This window comes from Hirundo rustica, chromosome 9, assembly GCF_015227805.2.
Source record: "Hirundo rustica isolate bHirRus1 chromosome 9, bHirRus1.pri.v3, whole genome shotgun sequence".
Classification (NCBI taxonomy): domain Eukaryota; kingdom Metazoa; phylum Chordata; class Aves; order Passeriformes; family Hirundinidae; genus Hirundo; species Hirundo rustica.
The window spans coordinates 26,380,567-26,402,506 of NC_053458.1; the positions used below are offsets into that span (position 1 = coordinate 26,380,567).

Below are 21,940 nucleotides of genomic sequence, written 5' to 3' on the forward strand. Positions count from 1 at the left end.
ATAAGATTTGTTTTTGGAGGGCTGAATCAAATAAGTACAGCTTGTGGCCCTTTTGACCTCCCCACTCCTTTCTTGAAGGGAATAGGCAGAGAATGGAACTAGAGCTGGTAAACATTTTCTGTGGGGATGTGTAAATTAAAGTCAGTTGAAACCTATGCACAAACCCAAATAAATATTAGCAGTGTAATTACAGATCTGTGAAACTTAACAATGCTGCTGTAATGATGGCTGAGAGGAGCAAAATTCTCAAGAATCTGATTTTAAGAGCCCAAATGAAATACAATTCCATCTTTCATGTTTTAGCAAGATCATTTGGGTTCAGTTTTGACTAATACAGAATAATGGGAATAAAATATGCTGCCTCAGACTCTGCATTATTAGCTTTACATTATTGGTCCTGACAGCTGGCTTTTAAAATGCAGTAAATATTGGGCAATGCTGTTCTGTTAAGACAAGCCACTTCATCAAGCAAATTTCCAAATCACACTTTATTTTCAAAATGTGTTTAATTTCTCTGTATATCGCAAAGGAGCCCACTGCAAAATTGACCTGCAACAGAGTGCCCTCTACTGCACGTATTTGGGAAAGGAAAATAAAGCAAATTCCTTAAAAATAAAATCTTTATATGCTGAGGCAAACACTTTTGTTACAGGCCACTGGACACTGAACTAAATATAATATACATATAGGCATATATCACTCTTCCCTTCTTCTAAAGGACTGGATATCACTAGGGAATAATAGCCTAAAATAAGTACAACATTTGCACAATCTCTTCCGTGGCTTTCAGTGAAATCAGTGTGTCTTCCCACACCAATATGGTCTGTGTTTGTAGCATGGACAATTATTAGGGGAGCTGAAAATCTGCCTTCTATTGCCCTGCTGCCCTACTTTCTTTTGGCTGTTGGGAGGAATCCATCACAATTTGAGGTGAAAAGTCTCTCTGCTTATAGATTTATTTTCTCAGTCTTTAATCTACCCTGGTCTCTCTCTATTTGCCATTAGGTCACTCATATTAGACTAAACTCCCCTTTTCCTTCCCATGTCCTTGATGGAATTGAATACTGCTGAGTTTCACCAGTCTCAGAAGAGTAGAGACTCACAGGTTACAAATATATCATTGAAGCAATTCCTCAGCAAGGCCCAAATTCTCAAGCAGACCTATACTTTTGAAGTCTTCCTCTGGTGGTTTTTTTTTTTTTTTTCTTTTCTTGATCTGAATTTGGCCAGCCTAATGCTGAGATTTGTGATGGACGAAACACCTGCAACCTCTGTTAAAATTCACAGTGGCTCTTATCACTTGATTCCTCAGGGAAGAGAACCCCTTTTCAAAGCATTGGCATAAACTAACATTAAATACTTTTGAGTCACTTTTGAAATGCCCTACTTTGTACCGTAAGTCTGTTCTGTCAGCAGTATATGCAGAGCCACAATTTCATTCTTAAAACCTCAGCTCAAGTCTTGATGAGCCGCATGGAAAGCAATCTAATTTTATGCGTGATCAAAGATGATCCTTCTGAAACCAAAGGTGGTATTTGAACCCCTAGCACATTTTTGACCATATCACCAGGAGAGAGTAGAGGTAGATAGTAAACAACAAAGTTTTTCGAAGCAACATAATCAATCATAGAAAGTTCTTCAAGCAAAACAGAAACAACACAAGCAGCATTTCCATAATACACAGTGGCCTTGCACATATTTCAGAAATGAATTTGGTGTCTATGGATTTGTTCCCACAACTGAACCTTTCCCTTAAGGAAACCCTTATTAATAATTTACAACTTCTAAGGATGATATCTCTGTAATTGCTTTCCCTTTGCTTCATACCTGTAAATCTTGTATCTTGTGCTAAATCCCTGTCGACTTCTGTCCACAAAATCTGTGTATTCCTGTGAGCGATGGAAGGGTCCCTTATCAGAGAGGAGCCAGTCGAAGGGGCTTGTGGCATGCTGATCCGAGACAGCAGCAACCGCTAAAACCCAGCAATGAAGACTCAGTGCTATCCACTCCCATAGAGCCATCAGAGAGAACAATTCAGCACCAGCACTGCATCGCCATATCATGCTTCCACTGGGGATTTAGAGCCTTCATTCTCTTAGCTTTCCCTCAACACCTAGACAAAATACACAGTCAATTAGATAAGCACACACTAGGCATCCCTTGGAAGTAGAAACAAGTTTCCTTTCTTTCAGCTTAAAGAGATAGCGGCCTCTATTATATTTTACATTAGCATAAACCCCACTAGGCTAGTTAACAGTGGAGTGTTTCAGTACTTCAAATGCTGTGAAACTAATGTCTTCATTAACATCATCAGTGATAATATTTACTGTCAAAGGGAAACATCCACAAATCATCAGGGGAGAGATTGTTGGGGTTTTTTGTGGGTTTTTTTTTTTTTTCTCCCATCCATGCTAGTCATTAATGGAAAATATGCAACATCAGATTCTTGTCTGTTAGCAGCAGTACAAAATCATTCAGCAATGTCTGTACATAAGCTCGCAGTTCACACATTGGACAGAAAACAGGTGAGATTCAGAAGAACCAGGCTGCTTTCTCTTTTAATGTCCTTAGAAAAATTACACTGTAGTTTGTCTTCACTGCAAAGTGTAGTTAACAGACCCACATTACTCTGTCCAAACCAGCATCTCTGGACAGAGTGACTGCCCTGATCAAGAGCTCTGGAGCTGCCCAGAGTGATGAGTTCAAGTGACTCACACCAACTCCAGGTGTTGAAATTTTGGGTATTTCTAACAGCAGCATTTTACTTTCAGTCCAAATCACTCCGACTCAGTGGATCAGCCTAGAAACACTTTTTAAATAGTGCCTAAACAATTTTTTTGTGTTCCAAATCAAAAATCAAGTATGGATTGCATCATGTAGGAACTCAGTGAAGACAAGCCGCTGTTTCCCTCTGTACTTCAGGCCCATACCTGTGTAATGAGCTAATGTTTCTAATAGTCTGCAGAGATTTCATTAAAACATCTTTGCAAGATCATGAGGTTTTCAGAAATTATAAAGGTCATGTAAATTCCTAAATATATGGAAGCAACCAGTTCCAGTTTTCAGTCTAAGGTGAAACAGCACAGAATGAATTAAAATATATGAACGTGAGAGCTTTAATTTTGCTAGCTGATGAATTAACATGGAATAAAATGTTGGATTCACATTCACTCACATCACCACTCATCATGACATTATTACCATGCCTTTTGCTATGGTTTTTGGAACTTGGTGGGAATTTTTTCCTTCCCATCAGTAATGTGGTCTAAAGTGCACTCTAAAAGAAGGATATTTCCAACAGAACAGTCCTGCAAACTGAACACTCAGCACCCCTATCCATTATAATGAAATTTGTGTCACTGAATAAATATACTCTGTGCATATATGTGAGACATTAATATTCTCAAGAGTCTGCAGGAAGCTGACTGCCTCCAGGAGAGCACAGAGGTTCTTGTGAACCAACAGGAATTGACAGTCTCAGAATATAATAATCTGTCTATACAACCAGATAAATACTCAAGCTTTATATGGTGTAATTGTTTGTAACATGATTTGGACATGATCCTGCAAACAATAAATGTATAAAGAAAGACTCTGCTCATATTTCATGCAGACCATGTACAAAGACACTGAATTGTAACCATAAGCAGTTACAGCCACACAGTAGTTTCTGACCATAAAACACAGATTGCATTAATTTTATATATCCTTTTGAAATTAAATTCCAGAAGTCTAAAACAGAGACCTCTCAAACTTTTATTTATACTCCCAAGACACCACTTCCATGAAAAAAGAGCCTGCATATTGAAGTCTGAGTATCATCTTCCTAGACTGGTGGGGGTTTTTTTCCGTCACAGGTTGAAATTCATGTATTTGAGGTTACACCACTGCATAACCTTCCTCTCACTGTATGAGAAAGTCTGCACAGATCTGAAGCAAAACTGAAATGCAAGAGATTGCTCTACTGGCCCGTAAAAGCCACGATGATCATTTGGTTTCCATTTCCTTCTAAAAAATAGATCAGTATAAATGAAGAAAACATTCACTTCCAGGCAGGCCAGACCAGCTTTTGCATGACAACAGAGCAAAAAATCCACAAGTGCTTTTGTCTCTTCTTATCATAAACTGGGGCAAAATATATTGCACAGCATATTCATTTCCTTCCATCATCCTTAGCATAGGCAGGAAAGATCCTGGGCATAACTTCTTGCCATTATATGAAGCTACAGGAAGTGAGTGTCATGAGAATTTTAATTTTCATACCTACTGCTGTATTAAAATTTCTATTGAGAAATTCAGATACTTGGTTAAATCAGAAGAGATAGTTTACTTTTTCAGTTTACTTATTAACACTAAAGGGTTTCAGGCTGTTAAACTGTAATGATGACTAATTGAGTCCCTTTTGAATTCAAAATTATAATATTATGATTGGAAAATGAATTACTATGTATATGTAGCATCTTCCTAAAACCAGACTAAACAGGCACTTGGAAAGGAGTAGTGGAGGAGCCAGGAGTTTATTTTTGGCTTAATGCTGCACCTCATAGTGTGTCATAAATTAACCACTGGAAAAATGCCTGCAGAGAACCTGCACAAGTACAGAAGAAAATAATCTGGATTTAAAGCTCTCCTTGTTTTAAAGAACTATGGAGGTATATTCCAAAAGAGCATAAATATGCAGAAAAGAAATAAGGAGAGAAGAATCACATGTGCATTTGTAACTGGTACTTATCGACTTGTCTCTATTGTCCAGTCATCGTAAAATCATTCTGCATCGCATTAAATCTTATAACACCCTTGAGAAGGAAACTTTAACAAAGAAGACAACTGCTAAGGGAGGGGTTAAGCTCTTAGAGAGATCTAAATGTGTTTTTTCCTATTAAAAGATAATTTAGAAAATTCTAGACAATGGATTTTTGCAAAGGTTACAGTATCAGAAGTATTTAAAATTTTGAATATTCAAATTCTCTAATTAATGCAAATGCCCTGAAAACATTTTCTAAAGACTGTCACAGGCATATGGAACATACAAAGTTTGCAGTTACAAAGCCATCATAGAACTCCAGGGAAGAACAATCTGAATTAAATTTGTGGTAGATAAAGTGTGGGGCATGGCAACTAAAACACCTGTTAAGTAACAGAGATGGTAGATTTTCAAGTAGGGAAGAATATACCGAGAGCAAATAATGCAATATTTATTCTGTGATAAAAACTGTCATGTCAACAATGGTCTCTTTGAAGTGCTGGCTTAAAGGACAACATCAGGTATAGATGCTCTGCACAATTATTTCTGTTATCCCCATGGTTTCACCCAGCTACGACTTGTAAACACTGTTAATCTTTTGGTCCTTCTAAATTCTGAGGTTAAGGTGAGTTCAAGAAGCAAAAACAGGATAAATTCTTCTTTGTTAGCAATCTATTTTCTCCTCACTGGCATTAGTGCAGCAGGAATTTCACTCAGTCATACCATGACTAAGTCCTACTTCTCATGAACATGTAAAAGTTCTGGACACTGGAAAAATCTGTGTATTTGCATCATCTGAGGATATAAAGCTGTCAAGTCCAGTGCAAACATTGTGGCCACTGGGACAAATTCCATCAAGCTTCGGCTGCGAACAAGAGAACACAATATCTGTGGTCTTTTTGATGTCGTATTGTAGGGCAAGCCCCACTAAATTCAGTCTTTATTTTTTAGGTATTTTTTTAAAAAAAATATTAAAATAGTGTATAATTGCACATGGTAGTTTATGAAATCACTAGGACACTAAGCTAAAATAGTGCAGATTGAAGTGTCTGATTGATTTGTGGGTTGAATTCTCTTGCTTACAAAACATTAATTAATAACCCATATATACTAAGATACACAGAATAATATAGAGCCAGCCCAGATGTGTACACAACAATGCTCGAGAACAAAAAAAAAAAAAAAAAAACCCAGTAAGTTTAAATCCTTTCTAAAATGGAAATTGTGGAAAATTTTGTTAGGGAAATTTAAAAAAAAAAAAAAAAAAAAAAAGTTATCTATTCTTACCTCAGTGCATGTAACATTTTATTTCCCAAGAGGTGAGAGTCAAGTATAATACAGATGCTTTAATAAACAGTAGAGATGCAGCTACTAAATTGATCATCATTGGTTCACTAGTGGAGCAACCTTTTATATAAGAATCAATGAAGTTGATATTAGACATCACCAGTAACTTTTTTGGGACACATCTACCTGTAGTTCTCAAGGACCAAAATAAAATAACTGTACAAATGTATGGACATTTTTAATAAGATCAGGTTTGGGGATTGTTTTTTCAATATTTCTCTCTACCCTGGAATCCGAGAGATGTGTCTGAGGCCTTGGTCTGAGATCCCACAGAGATTCCCCCTCTGTCAGTGGAAATGCAGAAGACCATGGTCTCTCTGAAGTCCTTTGGTTTTATGTTCACTTGAATTCCAAGCTGATGCTGAGACATCCCAGTTGTCCGTGGAAAATTGAGAATCCTCTATGCTGAAGTGGGATTCTCCCGGCTGTAACTTCCCATTATGGTGAAATAAAAATTTAAGACAGTTGTTCTCAGATATGTCCTTTCAAAGGAAAATAATAAATAACTTTCTGTAACATTTAGAAAATTAACATATCTAAGATGGTGCTTTTTTGTGCAAAACGCAAAACTTGGCTTTCCTTTAACTAAGCAAAATATTAAATATTACTTATATGTCCTCTAAAAATAAACAAAGAAAAAATATGATAACAGATGGAGGGGAATACATCCAATTCTGTTTGTAGGCAGTTGGATTTCAGCTAGCTCATAATTTTACCATTTATGAGGGTTTTGGTACTCCATCCCTCCATTACTTACAAGCCTGAGGGATTTCAAAGTTACTACTTTTGATCAAGTGCAACACATGGCGTAACAGAGTACTCTCCATTTTTCTTTTAGACTGCACATCATGGAAAACAGGAATGGAGAAAATCTTTTCATTTCTAGGTATGACACAAAATTCTCAGGAATGCTAAACTTTGAATCGACGACAAGAAGTAACATTTTATTTACTGCAGCTGGATGGGAAACAGAGAAGCTCAGAGCAGGCAAGATAAGATCAGACCATTTTTTTTTAAGGGGTTTTGACACTGAAAAATGGAAAGACATTTTGCATAAAGAATAAAGCCATAGTCTGTGTCTCAGAGATGGCTCTTATCTGCTGTAAGTCCTTGGGCTTATCACTTCAGGTGTCTCTGCTTTCACTTCCACATCTGAAGTGTGATGATCACATTGCCCACCTTTGCAAAGCACCACAGGACCTACTGCACTATCATCAGTGATTTATTATTTTTGCAAGAAGCCATTTTTGTCATGCTAACAGTTTTAAGTGAATGAGACCTGAGGAGGCACCTGCCCATGGAATTCTCACACAGCCCGGTGCAAATGAAACAGCTGTGAAGCTGATGATGTGCTGTGGAAGAAAAGAGCAGCAAGTGCTGCAATCAGTTACAGCTAGAGAGGAGAAAGGTAGAGCAGAGAGCAAAAAGGGTCTCAGCTGTGCTCTGCCCTGGGCTTAGCCACCGCATAGGTTCTGTTCTTCAAAGGAAGATACTCAAATCCACAGAAAAAACATCTCCCAAGGGGAACTTTCGGAAGGATAGTAAAAGGACTTGTGAACTGAGGTGGGCTTCTCTGTCCCTTGGTCATAGGCAGCTGTTGGACAGAGCTCCAGTCTGAAATCTCCCCAGATGCCTGGCGCGGGAGCAAGAGACCCAACATGTACCTTTGGTAGAACAAAGAAACAGAACAGGTATTTGGGGCATTGGAATCACTGAATCACAGAGTTGCTGTTGTTTGGGTTGGAAGGGATCTTAAAGCTCAGCTCCAGCACCAAGTGGCCCAGATTGCTCAGAAGGACCAGGGCAAAGGATGGCAAGGCCTCCCTGCCATCAGATCTGACCACGTAAGCTGCAGGGGACAGCAAGGTGACACTACAGGAAAATTAGAAGGCACCTGGATAGACAAGCCATATTTGTAAACATGATTTTCCGGAGGGGGATTGAACCAGCTTGTTCTCTGGTGTTCATTCTGAGCTACAGTAATCTGAAAAAAAAATCTGAAAGGAGAAATTAATTCTATGTCTAACAAGCTTAGGGGAGTTTTACATTCCAGGCTTAAGAATAAGTTTTCATATCAGTTCCTGGTAGCAGCTTTGACTAAATGCAAATCAGCATCTTTCCTTTACTCAAAAAGAGCTTTATCCACTGACAGATTTTAGCTTTCTTCTCTCCTGTCAAAGACAAGAACCCTGTAACTGTGTCCTCAACAGCTGAAATAAAGGTAAAAAAAAGTCTGATTTTTAATTCTTTGTAAAACAATCCTGCTATTTTTTCCTCATCCCAGCCTTCAGAGAAGAGGAGAAAACATAAAATGCATCCATGGAAAGCAAGAATATATGCCAGCCCAACTTCTGCAGCCGCCCTAGGGTCTGTCTGGAATGTGAGGGCTGGTTGCTGAGTGTTACAGCTCTTGCCCACAGAGCCTTGGTATTTGCTCTGTCCCTGCACATTTCCACTCCTGCAAGCGCCTGTGAACCTTCATTTGATGTCCCCATGTGCTTTCTGTGGCTTCCCAGTGCAGCAAGTGCCAGCCTCCTCAGCCCATGAAGTATCTGCTGGCTGTCAGGCATACCGAGGTAATTGTTTCAATGCCTGATATTTGTAAAAGACCTAATTTTTCCCTTTGCTGCCCAAATCATGATGTATAAATTCCCTCAGGCACTTTTTGAATCTGTTAATCTAACTTCATCCTCCTGTGCAAACGGATCCTTAAGTGTTTCAGCTGGTGATGTAAAGCAGCATCCACGAAATGCCATTGCAGTCTTTCTGCCTTAATGAGTGAATCTGTTTCTTCAAGGAGCCCACTGAGGGGAAGATATTACCTGTCAAGGCTCTGAGAGCACAAAAAGGCCTCAATAGCCCTAACAAGTCTTATCTGGGCCCTCCACCCACCTTGGGCTGACCAGGGGCTCCAGGACCCAGATTTCTCCAGGGAGAAATCATTGAGCCATGTAACGATTTGGATTGGAAGGGGCCTTAATGATCTCCCAGTCTCATCTCTGCCATGGACAGGGACATCTTCCACTAGCCCAGGGTGTGCCAAGCCCCATCCAGCCTGGCCTTGGACACTGCCAGGGATCCAGGGGCAGCCACAGCTTCTCTGGGCACCCTGTGCGTGGGCCTCAGCACCCTCACATGGAGGAATTTCTTCTCAATGTGTAATCTAAGTCTCTAATTCTACTCTCAGTTCAAAGGATTTCCCCATTTTCTTTTCACTGCGTGATCTTGTAAAATCCACTGAAGTCCTCATTGTGTCAAGTTCCTCATCTTTACATGGGGGCTAGCATCAAAATTCTTGACAGATGACAGGTATCAGTCACACGAGGAACTAAAATGAAGCTGATTTCTGGAATGGATGAGCAGGACCCTGGCTGAGCCCTGGGTTTCTGACCAACACCCAAGGTGCCACGAAGACACAGAAAACCTGCTGCTTCAAGAGCTTAAAGTCTGCTCCAGGCTGGATGACTGCACTTTTGCAACCATAAAAGTCCATAGGGGTTGAAGTCCATAGGGGATGAAACCTTAATCTTTGCAAGTCCACAAGTGCACACAGACTATCCTATGTGCAAAAACTCTTTGCGTGAAAACTCTGCATGACATTTCAGTCTTTAGTCACCCTTCCATTACCCAAGTTATGCTAAATAGTCTCCCAAACTGTCCAAAAATTTTTGGCTAAAGCTTCTGATGGTATGAAAAGTGCTAGAAGGGAAGCAGAACAAGCTCTCTTGGAATAAGTTTGGGAGTGGCTCTACAGAAAAATAACAGCTTTGGCAGAGGTTCTGGTCCAGCATTTCCTCAGGCACAGACTGACATGTATTGCTGTGGCATACAATTTTGCGTACTGAAGCTTTAAAGTTTGGAGGAAACCCCAACAGAAGACACATATTTAGAGATCTTCATTTCAGTTTACTAGATTTTTTTTCTTTTTTTAAGTGAATGCTTAGCTTCTGATCATCCAGCAATCTCCACTCTGATAATCTCATTGGGTGTGTTTTAATGGCAATTGAGTTGGTTCTCAGGATTTGTAAAAACTACACCCTGAAATTAGGTAATAAATGATCTTTGAAAAGTCATGACATACTAGTTCCAGCAGCATATCTCCTTTTCACTGATAACTCTTAGTCCTCGGACAAGTTTTCTGACCCAATTTGACAGCTAAGTGTCAGTAGGATACAAAGAGACTAAGACACATATAAATTAGCTGTATCCAGCAAACCATTCTGGGGTAACAAACAGCCCTTTCCTCTTTTAATTCATTCTTGTACTAGTTTTTAAACCCAGGGCTCTTACAGCTGCTACCATCTAGAACAGGAGGAAGCAGCTATTTACACATTGTACACTAAAGCTTTGCTTCCAGAGGCTTTCGAGCCCAAGGACAAATCCAAATATAACTGATTAGTGCAGAAGGGCTAAAATGGAATGGAATGGAATGGAATGGGAGGAAACTTTGTTTGCCAACAGATTGTTGAACTGAAGAAGATCCAAGTTACTGAGAGGAAGGAGAGTACTTGGAGCTGAGTTACCTTAAAGTCCAACTTTGATTTTGCTGTATAAGCCCTGCCAAGTCCCTTTACCTTCTTTAATGACAGTTTCTATTATGAAGTCTGAATAATCAATGCTTATAGAATGCTTTCAAATTATTGGATGGCAAAAATGTTATAAAATAAAAAGGAAGTTGAATATTCCACGAACAGAGTGACTGACTATTTTTGTTGCTGCTTAAAATTTCTGTTCCTGGAGATTTTGCAGCAAATGCTCAGAAAAACGATGGTGAGGAAAGGAATTTTCAGTCTCAGGCAAAAATAGAAGTTTCTTTAAGCTGTTGGAGTGCTAATATTTTTTGTACAATAATGAAGGGAAAAAAATAATGGTGTATAGCTGTTCTCAGGAATTGAGAGCCAAAATAGCAATGAACTGTACTGTTTGCAATGGGGACATATTTACAAAATCCATCCTAGTTTCATGTATTTCCATCCCCTCAGATGTTACCTGACCTAATCCACAAATAATGTGGTTGGGGGTTCTTTTGTTTCTAGGAATGATTTTCTCAGTTTAGAGGTTCTGACTCAGCCGTGAGACATAGCCCTCTAATTTTAGCTAAAGGCTGTATCTGGTCAAGGATTTACACTCTCCTTGATTTTATTCTCCAGGCAAAAATCAGTGATTACAACTTAGACCAGTAGTTAAGAATAACATCCTTAAAGATTTAACGGCATGAATTTTTTCTTTCAATGCACTTTTCTGGATGTCTTACAAGAAGAATGGATTATTTCATTTATTTTATTTCTTAACAATGACATCTAATAGAATGGTAATGTTTTTATTTTGCCCTTTTATTGCGTCTTTCAGACAAAAGTGCTCCACATCTCACAGCATATTTTACAGCTGATTTCACAGATGGTGTACATAGTTTTCACCTGATATAAATGATGGTTAAAACTCCTTTCAGGTTCCTCTGAATCTTCAACCTATTTATTCTAGCAGGAAAAAACAAACTTACACCGCCTGTTGTGCCAGCTCCCAAGGCAGGACTCACAGAACCTTCAAGAGACCATTGTTCTACAGCTGCTCCTACTCAAAACTGTTGCATGATTTTTCCCCTTTGCTGCAGCGTTCCAAGCCTGTAGCTACTGCATGGGCAGTGGCCAGAGCGTCTTAAATGTTCATGTTATAGCTATTAATTTTTTATAGCAAGAGTAGGGACTTTATGGCTGACTGAGCGAAGATTCAAGCTCCAACAAACCAGTCAGGGGCTAATTGCAGCTCAGGATGGATAAAGCTTGATTGTACAATAATTATGTTATATGTACTGGGCAGCCTGCTATCTCACATAAATCTAGCACCAAAGCTGCCTTGCAAGACTGGGTTTTTTGACAGGATTAGAAGAAAATGCAAAATCTGAGAGAAAGAAATAAGTCTGTCTGCTAAAAGATGTCTTTCTTATGAACATCATGCTATAAGGAGTGAAAGTCTGAGTTTGCATCAGGAATTGCAATCTCTCTACTGTTTTAATTTAGCTATGATCCAGTCTAAAACTGCCTAAGTACAAAATTGTCGCTGTTTCTTGTTGTAGCTGATAGAAAAAAAACACACTCTTATTTAGTAGAAGTTTGTTCAGCTAATGTTGAGGAGCTTTAAACTTTCAATAGTACCCATACATTGCTGAATGAGAGACACACGTCTGTTTATGAGGAATTACAGAGCACTGCCGTCTCTCTGAGTATGAAAATCATCAGTTTTCTTTATTATAGCTTTTTTTTTTTTTCCCCCCGAAAGACAGAGAAAATGTTCTAGACTTTGCCTGGCCAAGACAAGCTAGCATGGAGAAGTTAAGCTGGTTTATTTGAGTACTTTTCAAAAAAAAAAAAAAAAAGGCCTCTACAATCTCTTCAACTAATGTGAATCAATCTAATAAACTCGAGCTAACAGAGAGCTTAAAGGGTGCTTAGGTAGTTACTAAAGCTTTTATTTTTTAAGCCAATGAGTCAGATTCACATCCCATAGGAGCAGTGACTTAAAAAGAGAACATCACCAACTAATGTCTCTCTGTGAAATAAATCCACAATCTCCAGAGACTGGCAGCAGGATGATTCTTGACCTGCATAAACAGTGCTGCTTTACCTAAACAAATATCTTCCTTAGAAATGTTGGTGCAGACCTAAAGGAACAAAGGGATTAATCCAAGAAATGCTGAGCAGCTACACGTTCTGGAGAAAAATAGGTGGGCATCATCTCTGCCCTAAACTACAGCAGTGTTAACCTTTAGGGCAGCACACTGAGTACAAACCATACAGAATTATTCAATATTAAAACTGTTATAATGTATGTGTGCTCTCTTTGTCCAGCAAATTTTTAGTGAATAGGGATGAATAATGTTTTAGGTGAAAAACAGTGAAATAAAAATATACATTTGGGCTGCCACCTCCATTCTTAATGCCCTTTTTCAGCATTTAGCATTGTTTTCCACCAGCAATGGTAAGCCTTCTTAGAAATAGATTTCAAATAAAGGAAAAAAAAATATTAAGAAGTAACATTTATAATGGATTTTAATAATCCCATTTGACTTCAGTGTGGTCATCCATGCTCAGTTAACCAGGCTTTTTGTTATTTCCAGTAGATTTATAAGTACTGAAAGGGCTAAATTAGCCCCTCAGAATTCTCAGTAGTCATGAATTATATGGGATTAAGGGTGTAGGGCAGTGCTCTGATTCCCCAGATTTACATCCTTTACTTGCCAATGTATAATAAGTGCCTTACAAACCACTTTTCTCATTAATCAAGGGCTGGTAGATGTGGCAGTGAAGGTGTTACCGCAAACAAGCAGAATTTTTCCCCATTAATGTAACTGTTACAATAAAGGTATCTGCCACACCAGCCTTACGATCTCATCTCATTAAACAGAAACCACTACAGCTTAATGGTGTTAATTTAGTTAATAATATATATTGCTTGGTCAATCTTCTTCTGAAGGTGGAACAAAATGTGTGGCCTCTGTGAGAGGCTCATTAGTTAAAGCTGAAAAGCTCTGATGTGGCAGAGTGTCCTTCTTCCCCCTCCTCAGCACATTAATTTTGTGGCACACGGAGCAGGTGAAGACATTCAGCGGGAGATGGGAAAGACACTGGGCTAAATAATCATTCCCATGGCATGAGCCAGGGCAAAAAAGTGATTGCACACACCATGGGTGTGCAGGGATGTGTAGTGCACATCATGCATGTTTATATATTTGTGAGTATGTATATATAAACTATATTTGTGTGTGCACACAAACTGTAGTACGTATAAATTAGTAACTTCAAAGCTAGAAGACTAAATTTATTCACACATTTTTCAGCAGGGTGATGACTTGAGTCACAAGGTGCTGATTATCGTTAGCTCAGTGGGGCTCTCTCAATGTTACTCAGCTTCATACAGAAAAATGTTGATTTATAGATGACAAAAAATTGCTGAGACCTAGACCAATGTAAGATCAGGTCACAAATTCTTCTTCTGTTCTTTCGTATTTAAATACTATTTGACTCAAGATGTGCAAATCCTCCCACTGCTCAATACGCAGCATGTAACTTCATGATGCTCACTTTTTTTCTTTCTGAATCTGAAGTTCATGTTGGTTCCAAAATATTGGATATAGGATCAGATCAAGAAAAAGTTAGATAACTTCCCCATGAAATACCTGGCTACTACCTGTAGCTCTAGCAGGACAGTGGTTTCAGTGCAACCTTTCTCAAAGAGTGCTTGGGCTCTGTTTGTTGAAGTGTATTTCTGGTTATGAGATTACTAGTGTTTCGGGAGAGTAAAAAAGTCTACTTCTGGTTTTGAAGAGAGGTGAAGCTTTGGGAGGATTAAGAAAGAGCTGCACTACGTACGCCTGAAAGCTAGAAAATAATGTTCCCAGAAACTATCACCTAATACCTTCCACCACTCTTTTTCTCCTAAGGAAAACTTAGGTAAGTAGTTTGATCATCCAGTTTTCCATTTAGATTTGGGACTTCTTCAGACTGCTGAAGAAGCAAGCTTGCTGGTCAAAAGATCTTCCTTTTGTTTTCAATGGGTATTGTACCCCAAGCAAGAAATTACTGATCACAATTAGATATGATTTTGAATTAATACAAATTAAGTAAAAATATTTTAGTTCCATAAATCATTGTCTGGGGCTGAGAGGAACGAAAAGTCACTGCAATCTATGTGATGAAAAAGTAAATTTTTTGACACGCTGCTGTAAACAATGAATTGACTTCTGTAATTAATTCTTCACAAGGGCATTCAGGGAGTAGTAGAAAAAATAGCAAAGAGTAAGACGGGATGATTACATCACTTGAAGATTCTCAAGTTGTTTTGTTGGCTTGTTGTGCAAATGCTGCCTTCTGCACTGAGCTCTGTAAAAACATTCAGCTGCTTGTTTTCATGTTTCTTAGTTAACGTTTTCACTCACAGGGTTTCAGCATTTCATGAACAAGCACTCCAAACACGACTCCGGTGAACTCAGCATCTGTTGGGGAGGTTTGGTCTCAGTGGAGGTGGATCAGCTAACAGAAAATATCACAGATTTTTTTTTTTTTTTTTTTTTTAATTCCTCCTCTGCTTAAATTGTACACATCTTAGAGAGAAAAATAGTTGGAGGCAAGGATTTGTAGGTAGTTTCTGAACGGAGCTCTGCTGATTAGCACTGCAACAGCATCTGAGACCAAAGGTCTGTTGCTATGCTTAGATACAGAGAGGAAGAGAGCCAGTCAAATGTTTCTATTCCCAAAGCTCGTCTTGTGGTAAAGCTGATAGAGCACCTATTTAAAATGTGTAACTCCTCATAGGGTTGGAGTTGAGCAGTGACAGCAGTCTGTGAAGTCTGATACCTAAACGGATTGCTCCTCTGAAGTTATTTCTGATATCCTGTAAATGTAAGCAGGGTCACTCTAGCTTTATCTCTGTATACTTAATGTGTCAGAGTCACTCATCTCTGAACATAGAGACTCTGTAAAATTCTGACATCACTTCTTTTTATAGCATTCTTTTGTGATGTTGTATTTAATAAACATGGGGTTTTTCTAGGGAAAAAAAGTTATTTTTATTTATTCTGACAGTCTTGCTTGTCAGGTACATGCCTCTGAATTACTCTCTGCATTTCCTCAAAATCAGGTCTATCTAGCATTAGCCTTCACTTCATATGGATCCATAACTGATTTTGCTGCTACAACAGAACAGCCTTCTCTTATCGCATGGATTACATTTTTCTGCCAGTCATGAATTCACTTTACTTCACATGCATTCACTTGCTTAATCTCTACATGAAATCATTACAACTCCAAGCTGACGTAGCCTTTCAAAACGACTCCTGAACAGTAAATCAAGCCACATTCCACTTTCTTCTCACTCTGCACTACCAAATTTATCACTAAATGAAAGCCACACGGAAAATGCACTTGAATCCGGCAATGAATAACAACATAGACTATTGGTAACAAAGCCCTTACCTTTTTAAATGCATGATGGTCTCTAAATCTCTAAGAAATCGTAGCCCAGAAAGCAGGTCTGCCTCGCGATGTAGGGTGACAGTTTACACCCTATTTTCTTCACCTCCCTCCTTGCAGCATGCTACATCTAGCTCACGCTGCTGTCTCTAGGATTGGCTGGTGCATCTTAGAGGCGCACACAGGACTCCTGCCTGGAGCACCCTGCAGCCCTGCGTTAACTCTTTGCGGTGCAGCCTCCGCTCCCTCTGCGGGCTGCCCCACGGAGCCCACACGGACCGGCGGCGGCGGGGCACGCACCGCTCCCTGGAGTGGGGGTGCTTTCTCTTTCCCTCACAAAACGAGCTGCCCTCGGCTGCCGAGGGTGGGGAGAGGACGAAGAGGGGTGGCGGGGGTGAGCCGCGGGTCCCGGGACAGGCGCTGCCGCCCGGCTGCCGGTGCGCGCTCCGGAGCGGCCGCTGCTGCTGCTGCTGCTGCTGCTGGGGAGAGCGGAGTGTCCCCCCCGACCTCCGCCTCGTCACCCCGCCCCTTCCCCCGGACCTGCCCCGGGGACAAGCGGAGGAGCGGGGCAGATTAAGCCCAGCAGGCTGAGAAGGTGGGCTGGACGCTGAGTCGCATCCTTAAAGGTGTTCTCTCTGCCAGAGCCACCTCCCTCGATGTCCGTCTGCCACTGCCAGTATGGGAAATTGGGAAATGAGCTCCCGGCCAAAAGGGAGTCCCAAATCCACGCAGCTTCAGTGGAGATGGAGGTAATCTTTGGCAGTGAAGCCAGACACGGGCAAGCAGGGAGCCTGGACATCTAAATACAGGGAAGAGAGAGGTTTGGCGGCATTCTCTCGGGAGTGGGCCGCGGGGCTCAGGAGGTATTTCCACACCGCCAATGTATTGCAAAAGAACCAACTCCGGCAAAGCAAAAACCTCCCGGCTGCTGCCCATTATTCCTCTTTTTTTCTGAGTCATCCAGCCCCATGTGAGAAGAAGGCATTCCTGGGCTGGGCGTGCGGAATGCTGGAAATCAAGGATAGTGAGAGTCTTCTCTAGTTACCACACCTGACTCTCGCTTGTTGCAATCGCCCGGTAAACCCACGTTACTTGCATTGATTTATTTGGTGGTGTATGCAAAGGGCTTGATGTGCATCTCCTCGCCTTCCGCTGAGTATAGAAATGCCACCCGGTCCAACCTGTGTCACTTTTGCCGCCCAGACACGGTTTTACTGCCATCCGTCACAGTGCCTGTGAGCTAAACAGCCCTGCTGCCCTCATCCTGTGTCTTACCATCTCCCATCCCCGTCAGCAGAGGGAATATCGAGTTCTCTCAAACCCGGGAAATACTCTGCTGATGGGCACATAAATCTCTTCTGCAGAGTGGTAACATTTAAGCAGCACGGTAAGGAGATGCTCACTGGCTGAGCTATTCCCACTATAATGTAAATCCCTTAGGACTTGCTGGTTTATTTTATTTGTTTGCTTGTTTGTTTGTGGGTTGGGGGGGGGTGGTTGTTTTTTGTGGGGTTTTGTTTGGTGTTTTTGTTTGTTTTTTGTGTTTTTTTTCTAAAGGTTTATGAGGGGGAAAAAAAAAAGTTTAAAATCAGGTAGAGGGTCTGAAATGCATTCCCTGTCTAGGGAGGGAAGGGGGTATGTCGGAAACTTTTCTGAGCAGCCTGGTGCGGGAGGATCCCGGCAGCGGCAGCGCCAGAGGCGAGTAATTCAGGAGAAATGTCTGGGATTTGGTTAATCACCTCCATCTCATGGAAAGGGCCGGGGCAGGAGGAGGTGGGGGCAGAAGGGCAAGTCAGTGGGGATGGGAAAACCTGCTGGAGTCTCCGGGAGAAGGACGCTGAGCTGGAAGGAGATAAGAACGCGAGGGGTTTCGAGCTGGTGGGAGAAGAGAAGAGCTGGAGGAAGAGTGGATTTTGAATGCCACGCTTGAAGGGCTTTTTCACTACTCTCTTCCAGACATCAGCCAGCAATCTGGCGGCCGAGGGGGGAGGCAGCAGTGCGAGGAGGGAGAGGGTGGAGGGAAGAGCAAGGGAGAGCACACTCTGGCATTGAATTGGTCTTTCCCGTCTTCTGCTAGCCACCAGGCAATAAATTCGGATCTTGTTATTTCTCCCTGGCATCTCTACCTGCTTGCAAGCCTTCAGCACCTTCCTTGCGATCTCTGCAGGTACTGCTTTGGAGGCATGACCGCGCACACACAGACACACACGCACACTTATCCTGCACCCAAATGACAGTTACACGGAGCCCAGTCAATACCTCCCCACGGAAGAGAACATTTCCTCTCTACCTGCTGCTGTTGACCGTGGGTGGATCTTTGCCGCTAGTTAGAGACACTGAAATCCTGGAAGTATCAACCACAAATAGCACTCTGAAGGCACTTGTCCTTTTGAAAAACGTAACGGGCTTATTTCCCCTTGTTCTTCTCTCCTTTTCTTTCAAAGAAGTCCCTGCTTGACTCAAGAGCCCTATCTCTACCATCTACCTCTACACCAGGTACATGTATGGGTGGGCGTACATTTTGTGAGGAGGACACCTCGCCCTTATCCTGCGCTCTCCGGGAGCCGATTCTTGGCCAGCGAAAAATACAGGTATGCCCGAAAATAGTGATAAATAAAATCAGAGGCGATGGGATTGAGAAGTGAGGAAAGGGTGCAGAGCGAGCGGCTGCAGCGTCTAGAGAGAAGCCCCGGCAGCAGCAGGACAGACAGAGAGACAGACAGATAGACAGATAGACAGACAGCCCCGTCCGCCGGCCCCGCTGCTGCCCCGCACCCCCGGCCGCGCCGCCTGGCCACTGCCACCACCCAGCACATGAGGTCTGGGAATCCTTTCCTATCCCTTCTGGTGAATCCTTCCCCACCCCCAATCCTGTCCAAGTTCTTCAGGGGAAGATGCATGGGGAAGAGCAGTGAACTTTTCCGCCTGATCTCCCACCGCAGGTTCCCAGACATTCCTCAGGCACGCTCACGGCTCCCTCGGCTAGCAGCAATCCTGTCTTTTCCCCGGCACGGGGGGAAACACTGAGCCCTCCCGGCGTCCGCGAGAGCCGCTTCGTCCGCAAGGGTTAACCCGGGGAATGGAGCAGGTACCATGCCTGATGGAGACATGAATAAAATGTGAGCGGTGGAACGGTGAAGGCTCTGGAAGCGATGATGCGGTGCGCGCTGCAATCAGCGCCGAGCGCGGTGGCTGGGGATGAATGTGGGCAGAGACAGCTGGTGTTTCCTAATTCCTTCGAGTTTAGAAAGTGGAGCCAGCCCGTTCAGGAGCAAGGGGAAGCAAAACTTCTTTTTTTTTTTTTTTTTTTTTTTTTTAATTTATCTTTTATTTTTATTTTTCCCCGCTTTTTTTAGTGTTCTTCCAGCTGGAAACATGCCACCTGAATGCGAAATCAAGCCTACTCACCGAGTGAAATTGCAGGAGGCGAAGCGGCTGTGAATAAAACGCATCCCGGCTCCAAACATATAGTCCATGACCTGCGGCTTCAAGCTAGAGGAAGGCTGAGCAGGGAGGGGGGACTTTGTGAACCAGCAGCGGTTCTGTGTGTGTGACAACCCATTTACACCGTGCGTGCCTGTCTGTGCGTGTGTGTAGGGCAGAGAGAGGCTCCAAACCCAAAAGGGGGGAAAGAGGGAGGAGAGAAGGAGGAGGAGAGAGGGAAGCAAACCCGAATAGCAAGAGGACTTGAGAAGAGGGATGGGATTTTCTGGGATAGATGTGGGATGGGTTTTTTTTGGTGGTGATGGAAGCGATTCTCGAGGAAAGAATAACAAATTGCGGGATCTCAGCCGCAGGCAGAAGGAGAGGGGCTTTGCCCACGCGTGTGGAACACAGACAAGACCGCGCCGAGGAGCGGGAGGGCCAGAGAGCGCCGGGGGCTCATCCCGGCACCCGCGGCCGGGGGCCGGGGAGTGACGTTCCCCTCGGGGCGGAGGCGGGCGGCGGAGAGGCGCGGGGAGCCGACACCGAGGTGAGGGCAGCGACAGGGCCGGGGGCAGCTCCCGGGGCCGGGGCACGGCGGGGACAGTGCTCGGCGCTCCCGAGGGCTGTGGGCGGCGCGGCCCCAGCCTCTCCTCCTCCGCCTCCTCCTTCTCTTCCTCCTCCACCCGCAATCCAGCGAGCCACGGGGGCGATACCGAGCGGGTAAGAACATACCTGGCCCCCACCCTCGCCCAGCCCTTTGTTTCTCATCTTTTTATTTCCTATTTTTCTGCAGCCCTGCTCCCCGCCGGTGCCCCGCATCTTCCCCGGCCGGCGCAGCTCCCGCTCCGACCCCGGCACGGCGGGGCTGCGGAGATCCTTGAGCGACACCACGGACAGGAGCGTTTGCAAGGGAGAGGGGGTGGGTGGAAATGTCCCTGTTCATCACCCGTGTCCCTCTCCTGCCCCGGGTAAGCGGAGCATCGCCCCTGCGCTTCTCCGCTTCTCGATGCTTCCAGGCTCTTAGCATGGAAATAGTGACCCGGCTCGGTGGAAAAAAATCACCCTTTTCCTCGCATCGTGGCTCCAGAATGTGTGCGGAATTTGAAGGTGTGTGGGGTAGAGGGAGGCAGCGGCAGCATTTATGGAGCTTGATGTACGTCCCCCCCCCTCTCCTGGTCCCTCTTCTACACCCGTGCCCTGAGCAGACATGCGTTCGCGGCTAATAAAAATGCTTTTCCCCGGGTAGAGTTGGGCTGAGGGCTTAGCGCGAGTAAACTGAAAGCCACTCCGTGTCAGGGAACAGCGTGCAGACCAACACGGAGCTTTGGCACCCCTGCAGTGTAGCATGGCTGTGTGCACCTCATGCTTAGCAGAATCGATGAGCAGAGTAACCGCATAGATTATGTGATGTGTGTGCTGGGCAATATGGGGTGATCGCCAGCGCTACACCAGCATTTGTCGGCTGTGCTGTATGTGGTCTTTAAAAGACAAGGCAATTTCAGGGGCTTTATTAAGAAGCTTTTGTCTTTTTTCTATTGTCTCTGTAAGCACCAGTGTGAAGCATTCCTGTCTGTTTGCCAGACTGGCAGTTTTATGTTTCCAGAATCTGCTGGGAAAAAGAAACTGCAGAAACCCAAGATTCCTCTGGCATCACATTGGTTTGTTCCTGTCAGCATTTTTAATCGTTTTTATGCTAAAGAATTGTGGAGTGAGCTGATCTTAGCAACGATTTACCCTGCTTGGGGCTTTATTGATTTTTTTTTTTCTTTTTTTTTCTTTAGCGAGGACATAAGAAAAGGAGTGAAAGAAGGATGATACGGTTTGTAAAGGAAAAAAATCAGTGTACGTTTCAAGTGCAGTCGCTGTTAAATATGTAGATATACTTATGATTCTTTATGTAGATACAAAAACAAAAGTGTTGGTTTTGGTTTGGGGTGTTGTTTTTTTTTTTTTCTTTTTGCCTCAGGATATGATTTCTCTTCCAGCAACAGGTAGCAAAGGCTCCTCTGCCCCTTCTCTCCCCTTATCTCCTCCCCTTCAGCTCCTCCTGACAAAATGCCGGTTTAAAAGGTCAGCCTGCTTTTGTAAATATTGTGCGCTCCTTAACAAAGACTGCTGCTCATCAAGCCTGCAATGACTGTCAGACAGACTTGGGATTCAAGACATTCAATAAGGGTGCTACCCATTTTCTAAGACTGATAAAATCTCAGAGAAAACAAAGGACAGACAGACGTAGTGTGTGACTGGTTGGATCAACAGCGCCGGGGCGCACACGGGCAGCAGCACCGTCACGGCAGCGTTCGGTACTGCAGGGTCCATCCAATTCTATTACATGTGTGCGACAGAGAGACACACAAAATGTATACAAAGAGATTTTCTGGTTTGTTAATGTCTTTCTGCTCTTTTCTTCAGGTTTCTTCTTCTCTCTAAGTGATGTCATAGGCCGAACTTGCTTTGC

At 42.8% G+C, this 21,940-nt stretch overlaps 1 protein-coding gene across 3 annotated transcripts in view; it reads right to left on the reverse strand.

The window, feature by feature from the left end:
* Positions 1-19,957, reverse strand: part of BRINP3 (BMP/retinoic acid inducible neural specific 3) — a 202,926-nt gene extending 182,969 nt beyond the window's left edge. Inside the window, exons 1-2 of one of the 3 annotated variants that reach the window (XM_040072906.2) lie at positions 19,465-19,957; positions 1,828-2,113 (exon numbers count right to left, since the gene is read on the reverse strand). In XM_040072906.2, coding sequence (XP_039928840.1) covers positions 1,828-2,063 — 236 coding nt within the window. In that variant the 5' untranslated portion in view covers positions 2,064-2,113; positions 19,465-19,957. Of the gene's footprint in view, positions 1-1,827; positions 2,114-16,059; positions 16,193-19,148; positions 19,194-19,464 lie in introns of those variants that run through there. The other 2 variants (XM_058421736.1, XM_040072907.2) reach the window with 2 other exon arrangements.
* Positions 19,958-21,940: the final 1,983 nt, after the last annotated feature.